At 49.8% G+C, this 20,407-nt stretch overlaps 3 protein-coding genes across 7 annotated transcripts; 1 reads left to right on the top strand and 2 right to left on the bottom strand.

Moving 5' to 3' along the window:
- The first annotated feature begins 230 nt into the window (after positions 1-230).
- On the top strand, positions 231-5,338 carry smcr8b (Smith-Magenis syndrome chromosome region, candidate 8b). The gene is made up of 7 exons (XM_067259407.1): positions 231-437; positions 622-1,008; positions 1,418-1,836; positions 2,245-2,966; positions 3,104-3,373; positions 4,042-4,573; positions 4,666-5,338. Exons 2-7 carry the CDS (start codon positions 814-816, stop codon positions 5,114-5,116), a joined length of 2,589 nt encoding a protein of 862 aa, XP_067115508.1. The 5' UTR covers positions 231-437; positions 622-813; the 3' UTR covers positions 5,117-5,338.
- Positions 5,339-5,400: 62 nt separating this feature from the next.
- On the bottom strand, positions 5,401-13,012 carry zgc:112980 (uncharacterized protein LOC503706 homolog). 5 transcript variants are annotated; one of them, XM_067259408.1, is made up of 17 exons: positions 12,730-13,012; positions 12,488-12,605; positions 12,280-12,373; positions 12,044-12,194; positions 11,314-11,482; positions 11,036-11,170; positions 10,397-10,456; positions 10,185-10,307; positions 7,997-8,158; positions 7,798-7,851; positions 7,203-7,438; positions 6,656-6,735; positions 6,481-6,555; positions 6,117-6,188; positions 5,919-6,023; positions 5,734-5,843; positions 5,401-5,649 (listed from the first exon to the last, which is right to left on the bottom strand). In XM_067259408.1, the coding sequence occupies exons 1-16, from the start codon at positions 12,830-12,832 to the stop codon at positions 5,757-5,759; spliced, it is 1,824 nt and encodes a 607-aa protein (XP_067115509.1). In that variant the 5' UTR covers positions 12,833-13,012; the 3' UTR covers positions 5,401-5,649; positions 5,734-5,756. The 5 variants fall into 5 exon arrangements, with proteins under 5 accessions (XP_067115509.1, XP_067115510.1, XP_067115512.1 ...); XM_067259409.1 differs by having other exon boundaries at positions 5,772-5,843; XM_067259411.1 differs by lacking the exon at positions 6,117-6,188.
- A 2,795-nt stretch (positions 13,013-15,807) lies between these two features.
- On the bottom strand, positions 15,808-19,828 carry mvb12a (multivesicular body subunit 12A). Its single transcript, XM_067259530.1, has 10 exons — positions 19,699-19,828; positions 19,158-19,247; positions 18,856-18,936; positions 18,511-18,610; positions 18,223-18,352; positions 17,995-18,129; positions 17,433-17,542; positions 17,243-17,301; positions 16,608-16,670; positions 15,808-16,504 (listed from the first exon to the last, which is right to left on the bottom strand). Exons 2-10 carry the CDS (start codon positions 19,245-19,247, stop codon positions 16,427-16,429), a joined length of 846 nt encoding a protein of 281 aa, XP_067115631.1. The 5' UTR covers positions 19,699-19,828; the 3' UTR covers positions 15,808-16,426.
- Between the last annotated feature and the right edge of the window lie 579 nt (positions 19,829-20,407).

Raw genomic sequence — 20,407 nt, 5'->3', positions numbered from 1 at the left:
AACTCCACTTCGCAGACAACACCAGATAAGACTTTTTAATTATTTCTACCCACCACCACCCACTCGAGAAATTCGTTCTAAATATAAGGTATCTGGTATTGTTGTGGACCGCCTGTCACTACCAGATCCACGGAGAAAGAATGCTCCTGGACGGTTCCTCGCGGGTCACTGGCAGTCATGTGACTGTGCCATGTCGGTATGGAGTCCTGTTGCGGCTCCGGTGCACCGACAGCTCGTCTGACCGGCTCAATGTGTCCGGGAGAGGCTACAAACCAGGAATAAAGGTCGACCACGTGACTCGGCGTGACTTCCGAACAACAACTTCCCTCCAACCACCCGCGAGTGGTCGCTCTGAAGTGTCGGTGTTCCAACAGAGGAGTTGTTTGTTTACAGCGTTCCCGCCGCACAACAGATCCTTGTTGACTTAAGGATACCCGGTAAGTTACTGACACGTCTCGGGCGAAATTGTTTTTAGAAACGCCGTTGACCTGCCTAGTGTGACCAACATGCCACAGGCTTCACGGAGAAGTGAAACTGACACTGGTCTGTTTGAGTTTGTGTTGTTCCAACGACGCAACAATTTTGTCGTTCTCTCCGGTGCAACCGCTGACTCACTCACAGGGCTCGAGACCCGCCAAGTTCACAGGGGCATGAGAACATGCAAGTTTGACGGAGATATCTTCACTGAGTTCTGAAGATCGTTGTCCATACCGGAGTTTACAGACTGCTTTCGTCTCTGCACCGGGAGAAGATATAAGCGGAGCGCATAGTTCCAGTTAGCAGAACAGTAAAACTGATCAGATCAGCGGGATTATGATCGGTTCTCCCGACCTGTTGGCGTTCACCGGCGCGGAGGGCTTCGGCGAAGCGAGGGAGCGCGCGGGCGAGTTGTCGGGGGTCCCGGAGGAGCTGTCAGTCCCGCTGCTGCCCCGCGCGCACCCCTGGGCCGCCACCTCCTCCGCCCTCTTCCTCCGGGACTTCATACTGGTGGCAGAGTTCTCTGAACAGGTAGGGGAGGGGGGGGGGGGGGGGGGGGGTTGAGAACAGGAAGGGAAGGAAGGAAGGGTGTAGGTGTGTGTCAGGGTCGTAGGTATAATGGTAGGTTTTACATATAATGTTCTTAATAAAAAGTGGCGGGGACAGATTTGCCGTTTTCAGAATGTGTGTTGGACACGTGACACCTACAGCCCTGGTATAAAAGGAGGGATGGGAAGAGGATATGTGAAGAAATAGGCACAGTGTATGTTGTAATGTGTGTGTTTATGCAGGTGTGTGTATTTATGTATGATGTTTGTGTTTACATACAGTGTGTGCTTGTGTTTGTAAGCTGTGTGTTTACATGTGTGAGTGTTTGACATGTGTCTGTGTATACATGTGTGTGTTTGTGTGTTTATGTGTGTGTGTGTCGCCCCTGCAGGTGGGACCCCAGCCCGTGCTCACCATCCCAGACGATCCCAGGATTCTGGGTGCATTTGATTTGAACCACTTCTCCCTCCGGATCATGTCCGTGGACTACCAAGCCTGCTCTCCTGGCCCCTCCCCGTCAGGTCCCTCCCCCACAGGCCCCGCCCCCCGCCTCAGCTTCTGTGAGGACTCCCGGGTTGTCATGGGAGATTGGGGCAGCTTTGCCTACGTGCAGCACCTGACGCTGTACGACCTGGAGGCCCGGGGCTTCGTCAGGCCCTTCTGCCTGGCCTACGTCTCCGCAGAGCACCGGAAGCTCATGGAGCACTTCCTGTTGCTGTCGGAGGGGCTAGGCCACGCCTCCGACCGGCTGAAGACAGGAAACAGACGGGCCTTCGCCCGGGAGCTGACCAGGAAGTTGCTGGACCTGGAGTAAGACACACACACACATACCACATACAAACACACACCATACACACCATTTGTTTTGCATGATTCAGACACAATGGGAGTTCAAAGTGATTTACAGGTAAAACAAGTACAATACATACAACTTATTAAATCACCATAGAAACTGCCAGAGAAACATAAAGGATGAAACAAGGGTGAAAATGCAGCGTGGGAGAACAGGTAGGTTTACATTCTGATCTTTAACAAGACAACAGCAGGGGACAACAGAAACACATACTTCCATACCATGTTCACCAGTTCTCCACAGAGCCCTAACCCTAAACCTACTCTCCACTTCTCGTTGTCTTTCCTTTCTGTCCTTTGCCGTCCACTCTTTCTTTTCCCTCTCCCTCCTCTCTCTCGCCCCTCCTCCCCTCCTCTCTCTCTCAGATACACACGCTCAGTCCTGCAGAAAGAATCGGAGGCCCAGTCAGCCAATGAGCTGGCAGGAATCGAGCGTTCCATCCTGGAGCACCGCGACCTCCTGCGGCAGGTCACTTCCTTCCCAAACAGGAAGCTGAAACAGCCTGACTTCCTGCCGTACGACACATATGATCCAGAACCCCACCCACTGACCCCCCCCTCCCCTTCCTACATGCCCCGGCTGGTGAAGCTGCCCCCCTCGCGGCGTTTTGACCGGCGCATGAAGCCCCTGGAGGAGCTGAGTGATGCCTACTTCCTGTCTCTCACACTGGAGCAGCTGGCCGCTGTGGAGCGCCGTCTCCGTGGCGACCTGCCCTCGCTGTTCACGCACCGCATCACGCAGGCGCTGACCAGGAAGTACCCCCTGAACAACTTCCTGTTCGAGCCCTGGAACCCCGAGGAGGGGGAGGAGCTGCAGGGCAGAGATGGAGGAAGTAGTGGGGAGGGACTTCCTGTGCCAGAATGCGAGGGCCAGGGTCCCCCAGCCAGCTTGGAGTCTTTCTTCTCCTGCGTGGAGGAGCTGTCAATCAAACTGGAGATAGGAAGTATGGGGGTGGGGCAGGGCGTGGAGGAGGAGGCTGGAGAGACGATGGCGGGGAGTGTGAGCAGCGGTGACAGCATTGAGGTTCTGGGAACAGAGAAGTCCTACCGCTCTCAGCCTGTCGCCACGGACACTGGAGAACTGAGAGGTAGTGTTGTCTATGTGTGTGATTATGTGTGCGTGATTATTGTGTGTGTGATTATTGTTTGTGTGCTGTTATTAATTTTATTTGAACCGGCCCTGTTGCATGGGGTCTGACAGCTGAGTGTGTGTGTTCTGTCTCAGAGTTGCTGGGCGGCGAGGGGCGGCGTGTGGAGGCGGGGCCAGGGCGTGTGGAGGCGGGGCCAGGGCGTGTGGAGGCGGGGCCAGGGCGTGTGGAGGCGGGGCCAGGGCGTGTGGAGGCGGGGTGTGTGCGTGCGCCAGCGCGGCGCTCTAACAGTGAGGACAGCATCGAGGTGCTCAGCACCACCCTCATCCCCGACGACCTGGCCGCCATCACCGAGGAGACGGAGGAGAGCCCTGGAAACGCTGCCATGGAGGAGCACTGCACCCTGGGTAATGTAGTCTAGCCAAAGCACTGCACCCTGGGTAATGTAGTCTAGGCAGAGCACTGCACCCTGGGTAATGTAGTCCAGGAAGAGCACTGCACTCTGGGTAATGGTCTAGGCAGAGCACACTGCACCCTGGGTAATGTAGTCTAGACAGAGCACTGTACCCTGGGTAATGTGAGAGAGAAATCAGCTTCACCACAGGATCAGGAGGATGCAGTTTATCTTGTAACCTTTTCATGAAAATGTATCAAACCAATTCTATAAACATTCACGCACATGGGCTTGCATATACATTCCGTTTACACTTGGTGCATAATAATAGGTGTAAATATGTGTACCATTGGCTGTAATAACTGTAGTAGTATTAGGTGCAATAACAGATGGAAATATATGTAATAAATGTGGTAAAAACTATAATCTGGTGTAATAATAGGTGCAAAACCATGTGTAATAACATGTAATAAAGGGTGGAATAACAGGTATATTAATACAGTAAGTAAATAGGTGTGATATCTTACAATTGGTAACATTGGGTGTAATAACAGTAACAACAGCGTTGGGGTTAGTATAGGTTTAAAAAGTGTAATAATGGGTGTAATAACAGGTGGAAAAATGTAATACCAGGCATAATAATAACAGGTGTAATAGCGGGTGTGTGTTCTGTCTGTTTAGCTCAGGAGGAGACCCACCAGCAGCCTGAGGGTTGCCGTGCCAATGGTCAGGTCAAAAGTCAGCAGCTGGTCCCGAAGCTCCGTCTGAACCTGACTCCGGCCGTGACCCCGGGGGCCGTGACCCCGGGGGCCGTGACTCTGGAGGCCCTCCCCCTGACTTCTCTGGAGCGCTGGTCGCTGTCCTGCCCAGCAGACGAAGCAATCGACTGCTCCTCCTCACCCTGCTCCTCCGAGGCCCCCTCCCTCTCCTCCCGTCACCACGGCAACGCCCACCAGCGCAGGAGGAGGGCGGGGCTGCGTGCGCTCAGGTTCCTTCACCAGAACTCATTTTCCCAGCATGCTGTGTTCTGCCTGCTCAGCGGGAGGCCGCTGCTGGTGATTGGTGGAGAGGAGCGTTCCGTCCAGAGAACGGTCGGCGCCCTCGCCCTCTACCTGCCCGACCCCGGTCGCCCCGGCAGCAACGTGCAGCCCTGCCTTGGCCGGCCCCTCAGCCTGGACGACCTGCTCACCTGTAGGCTCATCGGCATCGTCAGGTAGGTTGTCACCCCAGCAACCAGCTGGTAGCTACGCCAGCCAAGGACAACAGGATGAATTTCCACCATCTAAAAGTGTCTCTTTCCCTCAGATCTCCTGGAACTCTGTTTCCCAGCATGCACCCCTCTGTGGATCATTACGGTCGCTACGTGGCTCTCCTGGACCTGGACCACAGGACCCTGCGCTGCCCTCCCTACAGTGGCTCTCTGATTGGCCGGCTTGCTGACCCCCGCTCTCTGATTGGGCGAGGCAGCACCTACCTGCTGCACCTGGAGAGCTGCCTCACGGCGTTGGCCAATCAGGCGTTTGTATACACTTTCAGCCCCGCCCTCCAACGTCCCAGCATGCTCGGTGAGGAGGAAGTGGTCCAGGCTGAGCGTCGGCATCACTTCCTGTGTGGGCGGGGCTGCAGCAGCCAGGATGACCTTAAGGTGATGGACTTCCTTTCTGACCTCATCAAACAGCGCCAGACAGGAAGTGGGCCTCCGGTCCTCCGCTTCTCTTACAGCCCCACCCTACTCCATAAGAACACAGCCGGGTAGAACTGCAAACACAGTACCATAACCATGGCCACACTGAACCATAATGTAACCATAGCAATGCAGAACCTTGGTACTGTAACCACAGCAACAAAAAACTTGGAGTTGATACTGTACAAACTTCATCTTGACAAGATCTAGATTCTGAATGTATGTCATGTTCTATTCTGGATATAGCAGGCTGCTGATAACTGCACTGAGTATTAAAGAGTAATTCTGTCTGAACAGAGTCTGACTGGATGTGACTCCCAGTCAGAAGGAGGATGACAGGAAGCTAGACTGGAGGGAATAACAACTTTATTCACATTACGTTTTCAGGGAGTCAGTCACACACATTCACATCTTAGTACAACACAGGAGTATCTTTGAGAAACAAGTTAGTCTATCAGTGTTCAATATCAACATGGTGATTGGGTCTGGTCTGGGTCCATGGTAACCAGCTGTGCTCTGGATCACCATGGTAACCGGCTGTGTTCTAGATCACCATGGTAACCAGCCATCAGCATCTGTCAGGTGGTGAAGCCTCACGGTCTGGGCTGGGAACAACAAGGATGACATCATCAACATGCTGCACACGCACACACAGCCACACACAACAACATCCACCCACACCCCCTTACTGGTCAGGTGGAGTCGTTCCCTCCTACTGGTGACATACTTTAACAGTGTGAGAAGGAGGACACAGGGAGGAGAGACGGTCACACAGCCAGTCCATACACCACACATTCTCCTGGAGGAGAGGAGAGAGGGATGAGAGGACTGGGAGGGTTTGGTGGACAGGATGTGATGTCGGGAGAGGAGGTACCTTGTAAGTGTTGTGGGTGTAGAGGGTGGAGCTTGGGAAGCCTGCTGCCGTACATCTAGCGAGACACGCTGTGACCAGGAGCAACAATGCTTGGTCTGGATATACCTACACACCATATATATACATACACACTTCCATCACTCTAGGTGTAGGGGGTGTTAGAGTGTAGTGTGTGTATGTGTGTGTGCGCGTACGTACACTCCGGAAGGACCGAGGGATCACATGACCTGGCCGGTCTAGTAGTATTGCTGTGGTAACAGCCACTGCTTCCTACAAAGGACGAAGAATGAAGAGATGGGAGGAGGTAGAGATGGAGGGAGTGAGAGAGAGGAGTGTAGAGATGGAGCGAGAGAGAGAGAGGAGTGTAGAGATGGAGGGAGGTAGAGATGGAGCGAGAGAGAGAGAGGAGTGTAGAGATGGAGGGAGGTAGAGATGGAGCGAGAGAGAGAGAGGAGTGTAGAGATGGAGGGAGGTAGAGATGGAGCGAGAGAGAGAGAGGAGTGTAGAGATGGAGGGAGGTAGAGATGGAGGGAGCGAGAGAGAGAGAAAGAGAGGAGTGTACCTTCAGGAAGGCAGCATCTGGTTGTGGGAGAGCAGGAATGTTCACCACATGGAGCAGAGACACCCAGCACTGAACCTGACAAACACACAGAGGAACCATACAGACACTAAATATGAGAATGTCAATAGAGAAACAGTGTGTGTATTTTAGGTGTGTGTGTGCGAGGGAGACTCACATCTGTGTAGAGAGCAGTGTTGGACATCAGAATTCTGAGAGAGAAACGAACCACGTCTGATCTCTTCACATGGACTGTCCCTGCAGTCAGGGAGGGGGGAGGAGGGAGGGAGAGGGAGGGAGGCATCCGTCAGGGAGGGGGGAGGAGGGAGGGAGAGGGAGGGAGGCATCAGTCAGGGAGGGGGGAGGAGGGAGGGAGGCATCAGTCAGGGAGGGGGGAGGAGGGAGGGAGACAGCAGTAGACATAAAAACATGGCTTATATGTTATTGTGTTATGTTGTTATTGTTAGTTAAGACTCCTTGATATGATGTGGATCCAATGATGTGTTGAAAATTATATTTTATCCCTTCACTGTGGACTACTTTGGCAATATAATTTACCTGAACATTCATGCCAAATAAAGCATTCTGAACTGAACAGAGGGAGAGACGGAGAGGGACACCGTGAGAGAGACAGAGAGAGAGGGATGGATGGAGGGACAGAGAGAGAGGGATGGATGGAGGGACATAGACAGGAATGGAGGGAGGGTTGGATGGAGGTCCCTGACCTCTGATTGGCTCCCACACAGTGGTGTGTGGGAGGGGCTGAGTGTGCAGGTGGAGGGTGTGGGTGGGAGCGGTTGCCGTGGTGAGGATGCGGAGGTAGAGGTGGTAGAGGTCAGGGGTCATCCTGCAGGCAGGGCAACAGGGTCCGGGGGCAGGGCTGAAGGTGCTGTACAGGGCAGCAGTCAGGTTCCCAGACTTACACTGGTAAAGGGGGATGAGATCACGCACAGCCTGGACACTACACACGCACACACACACACACGTAACTACTTACACTGGTACAGGGGGATGAGATCACACCCTGGACATACACATTTATACATATACACACTTATATACAAACGTGTGTGTTTGGAGCCGAGTGTGCAATAGAGCAGGGTTTCCAGCAGCACTTTGCAGTTAAGCAACACACACCTGCCACCTTAACTACAAATAAAAAAAAAAAGAGCGATATCCGCCGTGTTACTCTGTCCTGTTTTCTCCCTTTCATTCCAAACCATGACCAACGCCAGTCTTCCTTCTCTCACAAAAATGCGCTTGAGTAAAAACGTCCCCCCCCCGCAGAGCGTGTGTAGCTAAGTGTGTGTGTGAACTCACAGTTCACTGTTGTCTGTCTGAACCACTTTTAGGTACCTGGTCAACTCCCAGTACCTACACACACACACACACACACAATACATTGAAAGACAGATTGTGCATTTGTTAATCTGTAGCTGGTGTGTGTGTGCTTGTTTTGCAGCTGTAGTTGGTGTGTGTGTACTTGTTTTGCAGCTGTAGTTGGTGTGTGTGTGTGTACTTGTTTTGCAGCTGTAGTTGGTGTGTTCGGAGCAGCACCACAGCAGCAGACTCAGTTAGGACGTCCTTACGGCCCCGCCCCTGGCCCCGCCCCTGGCCAGTCACGTTCTGTCCCAGCAGCACAGACACCAGCAGGGGGTCCTTCCAGGGACGCACACGCAGGCTGCAACGCACACATATATGTATGTTATACACACACAGTATGCATGATAGTGTTCCCTTAGGATCTTTTCAGGGGGGGCGGTAGACCAAAATGTTGCCTCCCATTTATTTTCAATGCAAGTCATGTGACAGGAGTCATGTGACAGGCCCCACAAGGCAGTGTGATATACCTGGCAGCGTGAACAGGAAACCTAGCAAGAGAAGCTAAACCTATTCTATGCGTTTATTAGGGCATTTGTGACGAGCAACGTCAGTATGTTGCCTATCAAAATAGCACAGCTAGCATAACACAACTAGCACAGTATATGCAAGGAAGTAAATGCTATTCCCAGCGCCACACCGCTCACAAGGAGCTAATAGACTAATTCAGTCGCTGCCAGTGGATCTAGTGTAGCCTTCTCATCGACAGGCAATCAGGTGTAGGTAACAAGGGCAACTTTAATCTAAAATGAATTTAACTTTTGAGGCGATGAGCAAGAAACCTGTTTAATTCTACACTTCACTTTTAGTATTCTGAAGTGTAAATGAGCGGGGGGGGGGGGGGACACAGCATGTTCCTGAGTACAGCACACCTGGTTTATACACACCTGTCCCCGAGTACAGCACACCTGGTTTATACACACCTGTCCCCGAGTACAGCACACCTGGTTTATACACACCTGTCCCCGAGTACAGCACACCTGGTTTATACACACCTGTCCCCGAGTACAGCACACCTGGTTTATACACACCTGTCCCCGAGTACAGCACACCTGGTTTATATACACCTGTCCCTGAGTACAGCACACCTAGTTTATACACACCTGTCCCCGAGTACAGCACACCTGGTTTATACACACCTGTCCCTGAGTACAGCACACCTGGTTTATACACACCTGTCCCTGAGTACAGCACACCTGGTTTATACACACCTGTCCCCGAGTACAGCACACCTGGTTTATATACACCTGTCCCTGAGTACAGCACACCTAGTTTCTACACACCTGTCCCTGAGTACAGCACACCTGGTTTATACACACCTGTTTCTGAGTACAGCACACCTGGCTTATACACGCCTGTCCCTGAGTACAGCACACCTGGCTTATACACACCTGTTTCTGAGTACAGCACACCTGGTTTATACACACCTGTTTCTGAGTACAGCACACCTGGTTTATACACACCTGTTTCTGAGTACAGCACACCTGGTTTATACACACCTGTTTCTGAGTACAGCACACCTGGCTTATACACGCCTGTCCCTGAGTACAGCACACCTGGCTTATACACACCTGTTTCTGAGTACAGCACACCTGGTTTATACACACCTGTTTCTGAGTACAGCACACCTGGTTTATACACACCTGTTTCTGAGTACAGCACACCTGGTTTATACACACCTGTTTCTGAGTACAGCACACCTGGTTTATACACGCCTGTTCCTGAGTACAGCACACCTGGTTTATACACACCTGTTTCTGAGTACAGCACACCTGGTTTATACACACCTGTCCCTGAGTACAGCACACCTGGTTTATACACACCTGTCCCCGAGTACAGCACACCTGGTTTATATACACCTGTCCCTGAGTACAGCACACCTAGTTTCTACACACCTGTCCCTGAGTACAGCACACCTGGTTTATACACACCTGTCCCTGAGTACAGCACACCTGGTTTATACACACCTGTTTCTGAGTACAGCACACCTGGTTTATACACACCTGTTTCTGAGTACAGCACACCTGGCTTATACACGCCTGTCCCTGAGTACAGCACACCTGGTTTATACACACCTGTTTCTGAGTACAGCACACCTGGCTTATACACGCCTGTCCCTGAGTACAGCACACCTGGCTTATACACACCTGTTTCTGAGTACAGCACACCTGGTTTATACACACCTGTTTCTGAGTACAGCACACCTGGTTTATACACACCTGTTTCTGAGTACAGCACACCTGGTTTATACACGCCTGTTCCTGAGTACAGCACACCTGGTTTATACACACCTGTTTCTGAGTACAGCACACCTGGTTTATACACACCTGTTTCTGAGTACAGCACACCTGGGGGGCAGCGGCAGGTCCTGGTAGAAGGTCTGGAGCTTGAGGCTGAAGGCTGGATTGAAGTCACACATCACCAGCTGTCTCTGCACTGCCTCTGTCACCCTGCATATTCATACAACAAGAACCCTCTCAACATTGTGTCTATATGCGTGTGTGTGTGTGTGTGTGTGTCTGTATGTGTGTGTACATACCTTTTCAGCAGTAGAAACCTGCCTTCCTCCGAGTTTCCTTGAGGAGTCAGGTTAGTCATCCTACACACACACACACACACACACACACACACACACACACACACACACACACACACACACACACACACACACACACACACACACACACACACACACACACACACACACACACACACACACACACACACACACACACACACACACACACACACACACACACACACACACACACACACACACACACACACACACACACACACACACACACACACACACACACACACACACACACACACACACACACACACACACACACACACACACACACACACACACACACACACACACACACACACACACACACACACACACACACACACACACACACACACACACACACACACACACACACACACACACACACACACACACACACACACACACACACACACACACACACACAATACCAGGACCTCTACATCACTACACCCTTTAGTTTACATATATACAAGTGTGTGTACCCAGGAGGTTGTGTGTGTACCCAGGAGGTTGTGTGTGTGTCCTGGAGGGTGTGTGTGTACCCAGGAGGGTGTGTGTGTACCCAGGAGGGTGTGTGTACCCTGGAGGGTGTGTATGTACCCTGGAGCGTGAGCGTGTGTGAGGAAGAAGTGGGCAGCTCCCAGTCTCATGACAGCTGCAGCTCTGGGCTTCTCTCTCTCCTCTCTCTCTGCTCTGTCCAGGAAGGCACCCACACACTGGTACACCTGCAGGTAGCTGACACACACACACCCACACACTGGTACACCTGCAGGTAGCTGACACACACTGGTACACCTGCAGGTAGCTGACACACACACCCACACACTGGTACACCTGCAGGTAGCTAACACACACACACACACACAAACGTGACTCACTCGTGCATCCGCACCTCCTGGTGATTTGATTGGCAGCTGCAAGATTCCACATGCTCCTGATTGGCTGTGTGGCAGCGGCAGGAGCATGAGGCAGTCCATCGCATCGTTCCCATCAGGAAGGAGGCGTACTCCACTTTTATCTCCGCCTCCAACTTCAGCAGCAATGCCTCTAAACACACACACACGTGTACGAGTATTCATGTGTGTGTGTGTACCTGCTAGCCGTAGCTCTGGGTCCACCTCCAGCAGGGTGTGTGTGTGTGTGTGTACCTGCTAGCCGTAGCTCTGGGTCCACCTCCAGCAGGGTGTGTGTGTGTGTACCTGCTAGCCGTAGCTCTGGGTCCACCTCCAGCAGGGTGTGTGTGTGTGTACCTGCTAGCCTAGCTCTGGGTCCACCTCCAGCAGGGTGTGTGTGTGTGTACCTGCTAGCCGTAGCTCTGGGTCCACCTCCAGCAGGGTGTGTGTGTGTGTACCTGCTAGCCGTAGCTCTGGGTCCACCTCCAGCAGGGTGTGTGTGTGTGTACCTGCTAGCCGTAGCTCTGGGTCCACCTCCAGCAGGGTGTGTGTGTGTGTACCTGCTAGCCGTAGCTCTGGGTCCACCTCCAGCAGGGTGTGTGTGTGTGTACCTGCTAGCCGTAGCTCTGGGTCCACCTCCAGCAGGGTGTGTGTGTGTGTACCTGCTAGCCGTAGCTCTGGGTCCACCTCCAGCAGGGTGTGTGTGTGTGTGTACCTGCTAGCCGTAGCTCTGGGTCCACCTCCAGCAGGGTAAGGGAGAAGCGCTGCAGGAAGCCCAGCAGCTGTGCATCTCTGCTGCTCCTCCAGAACACACTCCGGTTGTGACTGTTACAGTGACACATCCCTGCCACCGTCCACACCAGGCACTGAGACACACACACACACACACACACACAGGGTCACAAATCTCCTCACAGACTTCTCCAGCCAGACAATCAGAGCCCTCCTAACCTCTCCTGCCGGCCTATCACAGATGTAGCAGTAACACTGCTGGCAGATGAGCTGGTTGTTTCCTGCAGGAGCGCTGGTCTCTGCGTCTTCAAGCCTGAACACACAAGGTGTGGTGCGCATCATGACTGTGCGCGTGTATGGAGTGTGTATTGAGATTGCATGTGTGTGTTTGTGTGCATCGTAAGTGTCTCGTGAGTGTCTGACTCACGTGAAGGTGTGTATGCTGCAGTCATAGCGTGCATGTGGGAGGAGCTGGGCTCCCTGAGAGAACGTGATGACCAGCTCCTCCTCCTGCTGGTCCGACGACACACACACTGGCCGGGGTGCTGGAACACACACCGCACGCCCGCCCACACACATTTAGTCAAGATACGCACACACATAGTCCGGATACACACAGACACAAGAAAAACGTAATGTACGGTACTTCCAACATATTCAAGTTCTCACCGGGACTCGTCCGGTCCTCCACGATCACCACTGAGTCGTTGTTGCTGGATGCACCGTCTTCCTCACCGTCACTCAGGACGATGATGCTGTCGGCGTTGTGCATGGCGAGCAGCCTGGGCGGTAGCAAGTCAGCCTGGATCACGCAAATACTGGAAATGTTCACTCCGCCTCGCTGGCTACAATCGATGGAAAGTGCAGAAAAAACTGAATCCTGTTCCGATAAATAGCACGTATACACAGCCAGGTACACCCCCACATGCACGGTTAACACGAATATAGAATGTAGCGTTTTATCTAATAACAGAAACTTTGTTGAAAGGAAGAAACGCGTTTAATCTAAGTTGTGCAGTGGCGCGGGTTGTTCAAAGAGTAGCGGAAGGCCGATTGGCTCATTTATACTCGTGGTTTAAACGCGTATTTTTGATTGGACACCCGTTTAGGAAGCGCCTGCAGCTGTTTCATAAGCGGCTGCAGCCGTAAATGTGCAGGCGAAAGTTACACATGAATGAATGTACACGTTAGTTAACGCTTGCAGGCGTTAAATAAACGTGTGTATATTTACACGTGCAATTGCAGGCGTTAAATAAACGCATGCATATTTACACGTGCAATTGCATATGGAACGCCAATTGGTCCATATGACCTGCAGGACAACATCCGGATCTGTAAAACATCAGTAAATAAAAAGAATCATAAATCCCAAACTAGATGTCGTGTTGTTTCAAGACATCATAGATACAGTCACAGAACCGCCAAAAAACATTTTTGTTTTTTATTTCCTTTATGAAAGTAGAGATAACGTCAATGACAGCGCCCCGTAACGGGGAAAAGAGTAACACTCAGAGCGTGTAGAAACAAATGTGAGATCGTTCCAACCACAAAGACATACACATGCACAAGCAGAGATTCCCAACCTATGGGTCGCGGCCCAATAGTGATCAGCTTGGGTAATACTAGCCTATATATAAGCATATAAATAATAGGGTGGGCCGCTAAACCAATGAAAACTAAAGTATTAAAAATGAATAAATATCAAAATATTTCAACTGTTGATTGAAAATTCTTACAAATTTCAAAATTACATTTAGCCTTTAATTCATCATCACCTAAACTTTTATTTTTACATTGTCAGAATCATCATGACCAAAACACTAATAGTTACGCCTGGCATGTGACATTTCCACCTTAACTTGCATAGCCCAATTCAATTCACGCTTCACTTCCGCCTATTGCACAACCTAGGTCAACAAGTTCCAGTGGCGAGCAGTTACGTTAGTTCTGAAACACAAAATGCTGTTCTGAACAAGGAGAACAGGGGCCTGTTCCATAAAGGCCGCTCAAATAAATTGGACTTTAAGTCCCAAACCAGACTTGAATTAGCTTAACAAGTCAAGCGGGGCTAAAGCGGTTCCATAAAGGCCAATGTCAGCTCACGCAGTCCTACTAATTCAAGTCAGATTTAAGTAGTCAAGCTAATTGCGCGTGCACCCTATTCTTAAGCAGTTCGAGAGGTAAAACATGGATCATACAATCCACCACGGCAAAAGCAATGCACACAGCCACGTGACTTCTTCCAGAAAGAACGTTCCCTTTAAGCCTTGTACTGTGACAGCTCCCTCATCCACCGCTTCATGAAAATGAAACGACACGCCATGATTGACGTGAACGATAGGCTACGTAGGCCGAGGTCCTTTTTTAGACCTTTAGTTACTTCGTTGATTAAAAAACAGACACCCTCTAAACACATGTAAATTTACTTTTTTGACATTGTTTTAAATAAATAGCCTACTATTAATCAATACATTACCCAGTAGCCTAACTTTTTAACATGGTCGTGTCGGGAAAATGGATATAGATGTAGCCTATGGATTTAGGTTTGTTTTGCAATTGTATACTACTTTTAACAACTATACAGCTATGCTAATTATACTCAGATAATTTAGATTGAGATAGGCCTATGCCTGATGCCTAAACATTTAAAATCACAAACTAGGCAAGCCAGGCTACGTTTAACATGGCGTGTATCAAATCATTGTTCATCATCGTTTAATGCATTAGGCTAAATGTTGTAGCATATGTAGGCTATTTAAGTGATTTTCTATCAATGTTGAACATATTGAACTGATGAGAATAAGAAAATGAGAATATCCGTGGTAAATCATCGTTTTCCCGTTGGGTCAGTGTTACAGGAAGGTATGGTTAAGCACCAAGTCACGCTAAGCCTGACAGTTAGCCTGCCCCGGACCAGACTAGTTTCGCAGCCTAAGTTGCCATAGTAACCGAGTTCGAACTACGTTGAGCTAGCTTTATGGAACCGAATGAACTTGAAATGAGTCCGACTAACTGACATAAATCTGGCTTATTCGGTAAACTCGCTTTATGGAACAGGCCTCGGGTTGTCTTCCCAAAATAACAATAAACGATGTACAGGAGTCTTTGTTGCTGCCCTTTAAGCAAGAGGAAAAGGGGTTCAAATTGTACGTTTCGAGCTTCATCGACAACGAAGCTAGCTCTAGCAAGCTAGGATTTGAGAAGTAACGTTAGTTAGGCTAGCTAACATTTTTTTGCTACATAATCTACTCAATTATCTGTCAGCTTGCTTGCTAGTCCTTAATGTTAATTTACATAATAATATTTGGTCTGTCATATTTGTTCCCTATGGGTAATGTAACATGTTTCAGTTTCTAACAAAAATCAGGAAACGGGAGAGAAAACAAAGTGAGGAGTCGCACAATCTGAGTGCAGGGTTAATAAGAGAGCAATAACTAAGGGTTAACAACCTGTTCTGGTTATTAAAAGTCACGTTTCTAACTTCACCGGAAGTTATAGACCTGACCTGGCCTTGTTACGCAGGTTACCTCTCATCACAATGTGTGCTTAGTGTGGCACTGATGGACACTTTGTCTTCTTTAATCGCTCAAATAAATTTAGCCATGAGAGCGAACTGTTGGGTTCCCGGGGTGTTGTTAAACATGTGATAAGCGCCAATTAAGTGAACGGATGTGTTGGGCGGCCGCAAAAATATTTGAGCTATGCAATTGTGCCGCAAAGTGGAAAAGGTCTGGAATGGCTGCTATACAGAATAAATGGACTGCATTTATATAGCGAATACACACTTGTACACTCACTAGACATGAACACAACATATATCTGGAAATTTCCCAAGAACAGACACATTTTCTAGTGGAACAGTTCCAGATGTAACATGATGAAATGGTTTAAATGTAGAGAATATGTGAACATATAGATTGTCTAACAGTATCTAACAGAATAACAGTTTAAATCGGTCAGAGACTCTGTAGTGTACGGTACTTTCACAAGTCAATATGCTTGCAGACTCATGCACAAGTACAAGCATACAAGTTAGTTCTCAGCAGTAGTCTGAACATGTAGAACATCTGGCAGTATGGAATGTTTAAATAGAATGTCTGGCAGGATGGAATGTTTAAATAGAATGTCTGGCAGGATGGAATGTTTAAATATATAAAATTTCTGTTTAACTGCTCACTTTCATAATTCTGTCATGTAAGTATGACAGCACTGTCATCATCCTCATCAGAGGTCTGTCTGGCAGTGCTAACCCTGTGCATCATCACAGGTCTGTCTGACGAGGAAGAGGAGAGCAGAGGAGAGAAGGCGAGGGGGGAGTAGAAGGACAAGGAGCAGGCTGGCTGAGCAGGGGGTCAGGGGTCAGGGTCTATGATGTACTTCCTGTAGAGAGAGAGGGCCGTGTCCTCCTGGCGGTGGTCTCCTCCACAGTGAACGGATAGTTGTACTGTAAACAACAACATTATCAACAACAACAGCACACAAAAAACACACCCACACACAAAAATACATGAACACACGCACATAAATAAAACACACAAAACACATACCTCATTTTCAATGTCCTGCACAGACTTGATACGAATGTTGGTCAGTTGAGTGTTTGTAGAGTTCTGGAGACAAACAAGAGAAATAGAGAGAAGAATATAGGGAGAGAGAGGTGGTGGGAGAGAGAGGAATAGAGAGGGGAGTGAATAGTGTGAAAGGTGTAGACCAGGTGTCCCCAAACTACAGCCCGCCCACGCATTTGGACCGGCCCTCTGAACAATGCCAGAGAGGTTTTTCAAACAGTGATTAATATGCATAAGTAAGTAAATGTTTTGATTTCAATAGCAATGAATATGAAAAAAGGTTATTACGATAGTTATAATTCTCTTTTAATATCCCTTGATATGTACGGATGTACGATGCATAACAAAATAATAAACTAATCTAGCATTGTAAATACATTTAAAATAATAATAAAATCTCCACAATAATACTGGTAGTCACTCCGGCCCATGTCATTTTCTGTTACAGACCAACCCGGCCCCATATTAAAGAAAGGAAAAATGATTTGTCCCTAGGAGAAAAAAGTTTGGGGACCCCTGGTGTAGAGGAATATAGTGAATAGAGGGGAGGGAGTAGTGTGAAAGGTGTAGCTCTAATTGGTCCAGAATAATGAGGGACAGTAGCAGGAGCCTACCATGTTGCCAGCCTGGGTCTCAAACCTGGGGTGCAGAGAGAATGGGACCCCATCTATGGCTGGGAAGGAGGGGGGAGGGAGGTTATTATGAGTTTACATGTGATGTCATCACTGTGAGACATGCCCACCTGTGATATCTTCACTGTGGGACATGCCTATCTGTGATGTCATCACTGTGAGACATGCCTACCTGTGTAGCCGTAGATGTGGCCACTGTCACCATCTTTCTCCACCGAGGCGTCTGATTGGAGGGTGCCACGACGACGGCTGATCTTCCCAGGGGGCAGGGGTGGGGCGTTGCTACAGAAACAATGAATGACAGATGTTTACCTGGGGTTAGTTAGGGGTAGATGGGTTAGGTACCTGGGGTGCTGGGGCAGGGCTGGTGGGTAGGGGGTAGTTACCTGGGGCGCAGGGCTGGGGGGTAGTTAGGGGTAGGAAAGCAGTAGTTAGGGTAGTTACCTGGGGCGCAGGGCTGGGGGGTAGTTAGTGGTAGGAAGTCGGTAGTTAGGGTAGTTACCTGGGGCGCAGGGCTGGGGGGTAGTTAGGGGTAGGAAGTCGGTAGTTAGGGTAGTTACCTGGGGCGCAGGGCTGGGGGGTAGTTAGGGGTAGGAAGGCGGTAGTTAGGGTAGTTACTTGGGGCGCAGGGCTGGGGGGTAGTTAGGGGTAGGAAGGCGGTAGTTAGGGTAGTTACCTGGGGCGCAGGGCTGGGGGGTAGTTAGGGGTAGGAAGGCGGTAGTTAGGGTAGTTACCTGGGGCGCAGGGGCAGGGCCGGGGGGTCCAGAGACAGCTGCTGGACGTCGAGGCTGAGGGAGCGAGGCTTGGCCTGGGGGGCAGGGATTCTGAACGGCCCTTTCTTACACCACAACACATAACCATTCATGTCCCTGCACACACACATACACACACAAACTTTGTTTGTTTGTTTTTTATCAGTTTATATCTGTGTGTGTGTATAGTGTGTGTGTGTGTGTGTGTACCCTGCGCAGGTGTAGTGCTGCAGCATCATTCTGCTCTTGGCGGTCAGGCGGAGGTCCAGTACGGCTGTGTGCACGCTGGCCAGTGGGACCAGATACACACACACACGCTTCTTCTTAAACACAGACGCCTCTGAAAACACACACTCACTTTACTGTGTGTGTGTGTGTGGTGTGTATGATGTATATGGTGTGTGTGTGTATTATGCGTGTGTATGATGTGTGTGTGTGTGTGTATGGTGTCCTTTGTGTGTGTGTGTGTGTGTATGGTGTGTGTGTGTGTGTACTCACTGGGCTCCATGTGTTCAGGGATGTAGCAGTAACCATGAGGAAGAGGCTCCTTGTCTGAGATCACCTGAATATCACACACCACCAGCCCCCCTGAAGTCTCCTGTAACATGAATATCACAAACACTCCTGAATATCACACACACACACACCTGAATATCACACACACACACACACACACTTGAATATCACAACACACACACCGAATATCATACACACCTACCTGAATATCACACACACACACTTGAATATCACACACACACACACCTACCTAATTATTACACACACACACCTGAATATCACACTCACACTGTAATGTGTCTGTGTGTGGTGTGTGTGTGTGTGTACCTTGCTGTAACAAAGGAAGTAACTAGACTTCATGATTCCACGAGAGAAGTTAGCTGGTGCTCCATCCTCTGCTATACTGATCTGGAGAGAGGAGGAGGAGATGAGAGGGGAGGGTAGGAGGGGAGAGGGGAGGGTAGGAGGGGAGAGGGAAGGGGAGATGAGAGGGGACAGGGAGGGTAGGGGAGGGGGGAGGAGGAGAGGATGAGGGGAGAGGAGGGGAGAGGAGGGGGTAGGGGAGGAGAGAAATTATTAGCAGCATTCAACACATTTGTACGTCCTCCCCTCCTCCTCCCTCTCCTCACCAGGGTGAAGTCTCGAGGACAGGTGGAGGTGTTGGAGCTCCAGGCCACAGCTGTGATTGGCCTCACGGGAGGAGACTCCATCAGAGACATCTGGAGGGGAGAAGGAGGAGAGAGGAGGAGAGGGGGAGGGGAAAAGACGACATATTTTACATATTGATATGAAAATGTTTAAAAACACAATGAACATAACATAATTTCCTCCACCTTCTTCCAGGAACCTGCAGGTCGGTTAGACAGACACACGGAGACCTGTCAAATATGATTCACGCAAAGGTGTACACAATGTCCTTCTACCGACAAAGGTTGTTCCACCGGTAAATGTTCATGGCAATATCCTAACTTCATGTCTAGAGTTAAGTGAATAACTAGACCCAAACACGTATAGTGATTTTCAAACAGGATTCTCCTCTTTCCTAGCTAAATTCACAGGTCCATTGTTGAGGTGAAAAGTTGTGCTTCTTTATTCGCGTACGTTTCCCGAATTACTTGTTCATCTCTGTTAAAAACTAAGTCATACAATACGTTATAGCCAGATACTCACCCCGTCTATGGCGACGTTGGTGCTACCTGAACACCGGACGGGTACACAACTTAGTTAAAAACAACTTTTTAGAGACGAGAATAACTTCTGCTTTTTCTTCTCGTCAAACCAGGAAGTTCAAATTCCCTAACGACTACAATTCCCATCAGGCTCTTGGAAGGACGCAGACGTTGGAAAGAGTGGTCGATATGTCAGATGACCACTAGATGACGCTATAAGCTCAAACTGGTCTCGGGACTCCGGGTTGTCAATCTGCTGTCATGAAGGCAGGTTCACCATGAACCGAAGAAAAACACGGTTTACGCAATTGGGATGCACGAGAGAGGGAGAGAGAGAGAGTTTCCTAACGAAACATTCTCTCTCTCTCTCTGGGACCCCCCAGGCAGAAGAGAGGAGAGGAGGGGGACTCCCCAGGCAGAGGGGGTGGTGAGAGGCAGATCGATTCCCATTTACATGGAAATGAGGCGAGGAGGGGAGGAAGAGACTTCACCCTGGTGAGCAGGGAAAAGAGGAATGAGGCACACACACACTCCTGGAGAGAATTTCAGGGGTGCTCGGGTCCCGGTTGGCATGGCAACATGCAGAGCAGAACACTAGCGGTGTCAGTTGGGGGGGGGGGGTAGTCAATGCTCTAATTTGATTGGCTGATTGGCAAATTAATGAGAACCAACCAGAGGTAACCTACTGGGACCTGGGAGAGAGTATGTGT

Source organism: Osmerus mordax, chromosome 21 (assembly GCF_038355195.1).
Source record: "Osmerus mordax isolate fOsmMor3 chromosome 21, fOsmMor3.pri, whole genome shotgun sequence".
NCBI lineage: Eukaryota > Metazoa > Chordata > Actinopteri > Osmeriformes > Osmeridae > Osmerus > Osmerus mordax.
This window is presented reverse-complemented; position numbering and strand designations above follow the sequence as displayed.

Bases quoted from the DNA above. Each gene is read 5' to 3' on its own strand.
- mvb12a (XM_067259530.1), bottom strand. From the start codon at position 19,247: ATGTCTCTGATGGAGTCTCCTCCCGTGAGGCCAATCACAGCTGTGGCC. The intron at 17,543-17,994 runs GTAACTACCCTA...TTGTTTCTGTAG, and splicing joins GCCCTGCCCCTGCGCCCCAG to CAACGCCCCACCCCTGCCCC. The intron at 16,505-16,607 runs GTATGTGTTTTG...TGTTGTTTACAG, and splicing joins TGCAGGACATTGAAAATGAG to TACAACTATCCGTTCACTGT.
- smcr8b (XM_067259407.1), top strand. From the start codon at position 814: ATGATCGGTTCTCCCGACCTGTTGGCGTTCACCGGCGCGGAGGGCTTC. The intron at 3,374-4,041 runs GTAATGTAGTCT...CTGTCTGTTTAG, and splicing joins GGAGGAGCACTGCACCCTGG to CTCAGGAGGAGACCCACCAG. The intron at 4,574-4,665 runs GTAGGTTGTCAC...TCTTTCCCTCAG, and splicing joins AGGCTCATCGGCATCGTCAG to ATCTCCTGGAACTCTGTTTC.
- zgc:112980 (XM_067259408.1), bottom strand. From the start codon at position 12,832: ATGCACAACGCCGACAGCATCATCGTCCTGAGTGACGGTGAGGAAGAC. The intron at 12,195-12,279 runs GTTAGGAGGGCT...TGTGTGTCTCAG, and splicing joins GTGATAGGCCGGCAGGAGAG to TGCCTGGTGTGGACGGTGGC. The intron at 6,736-7,202 runs GTCAGGGACCTC...CCCTGACTGCAG, and splicing joins TGTGTGGGAGCCAATCAGAG to GGACAGTCCATGTGAAGAGA.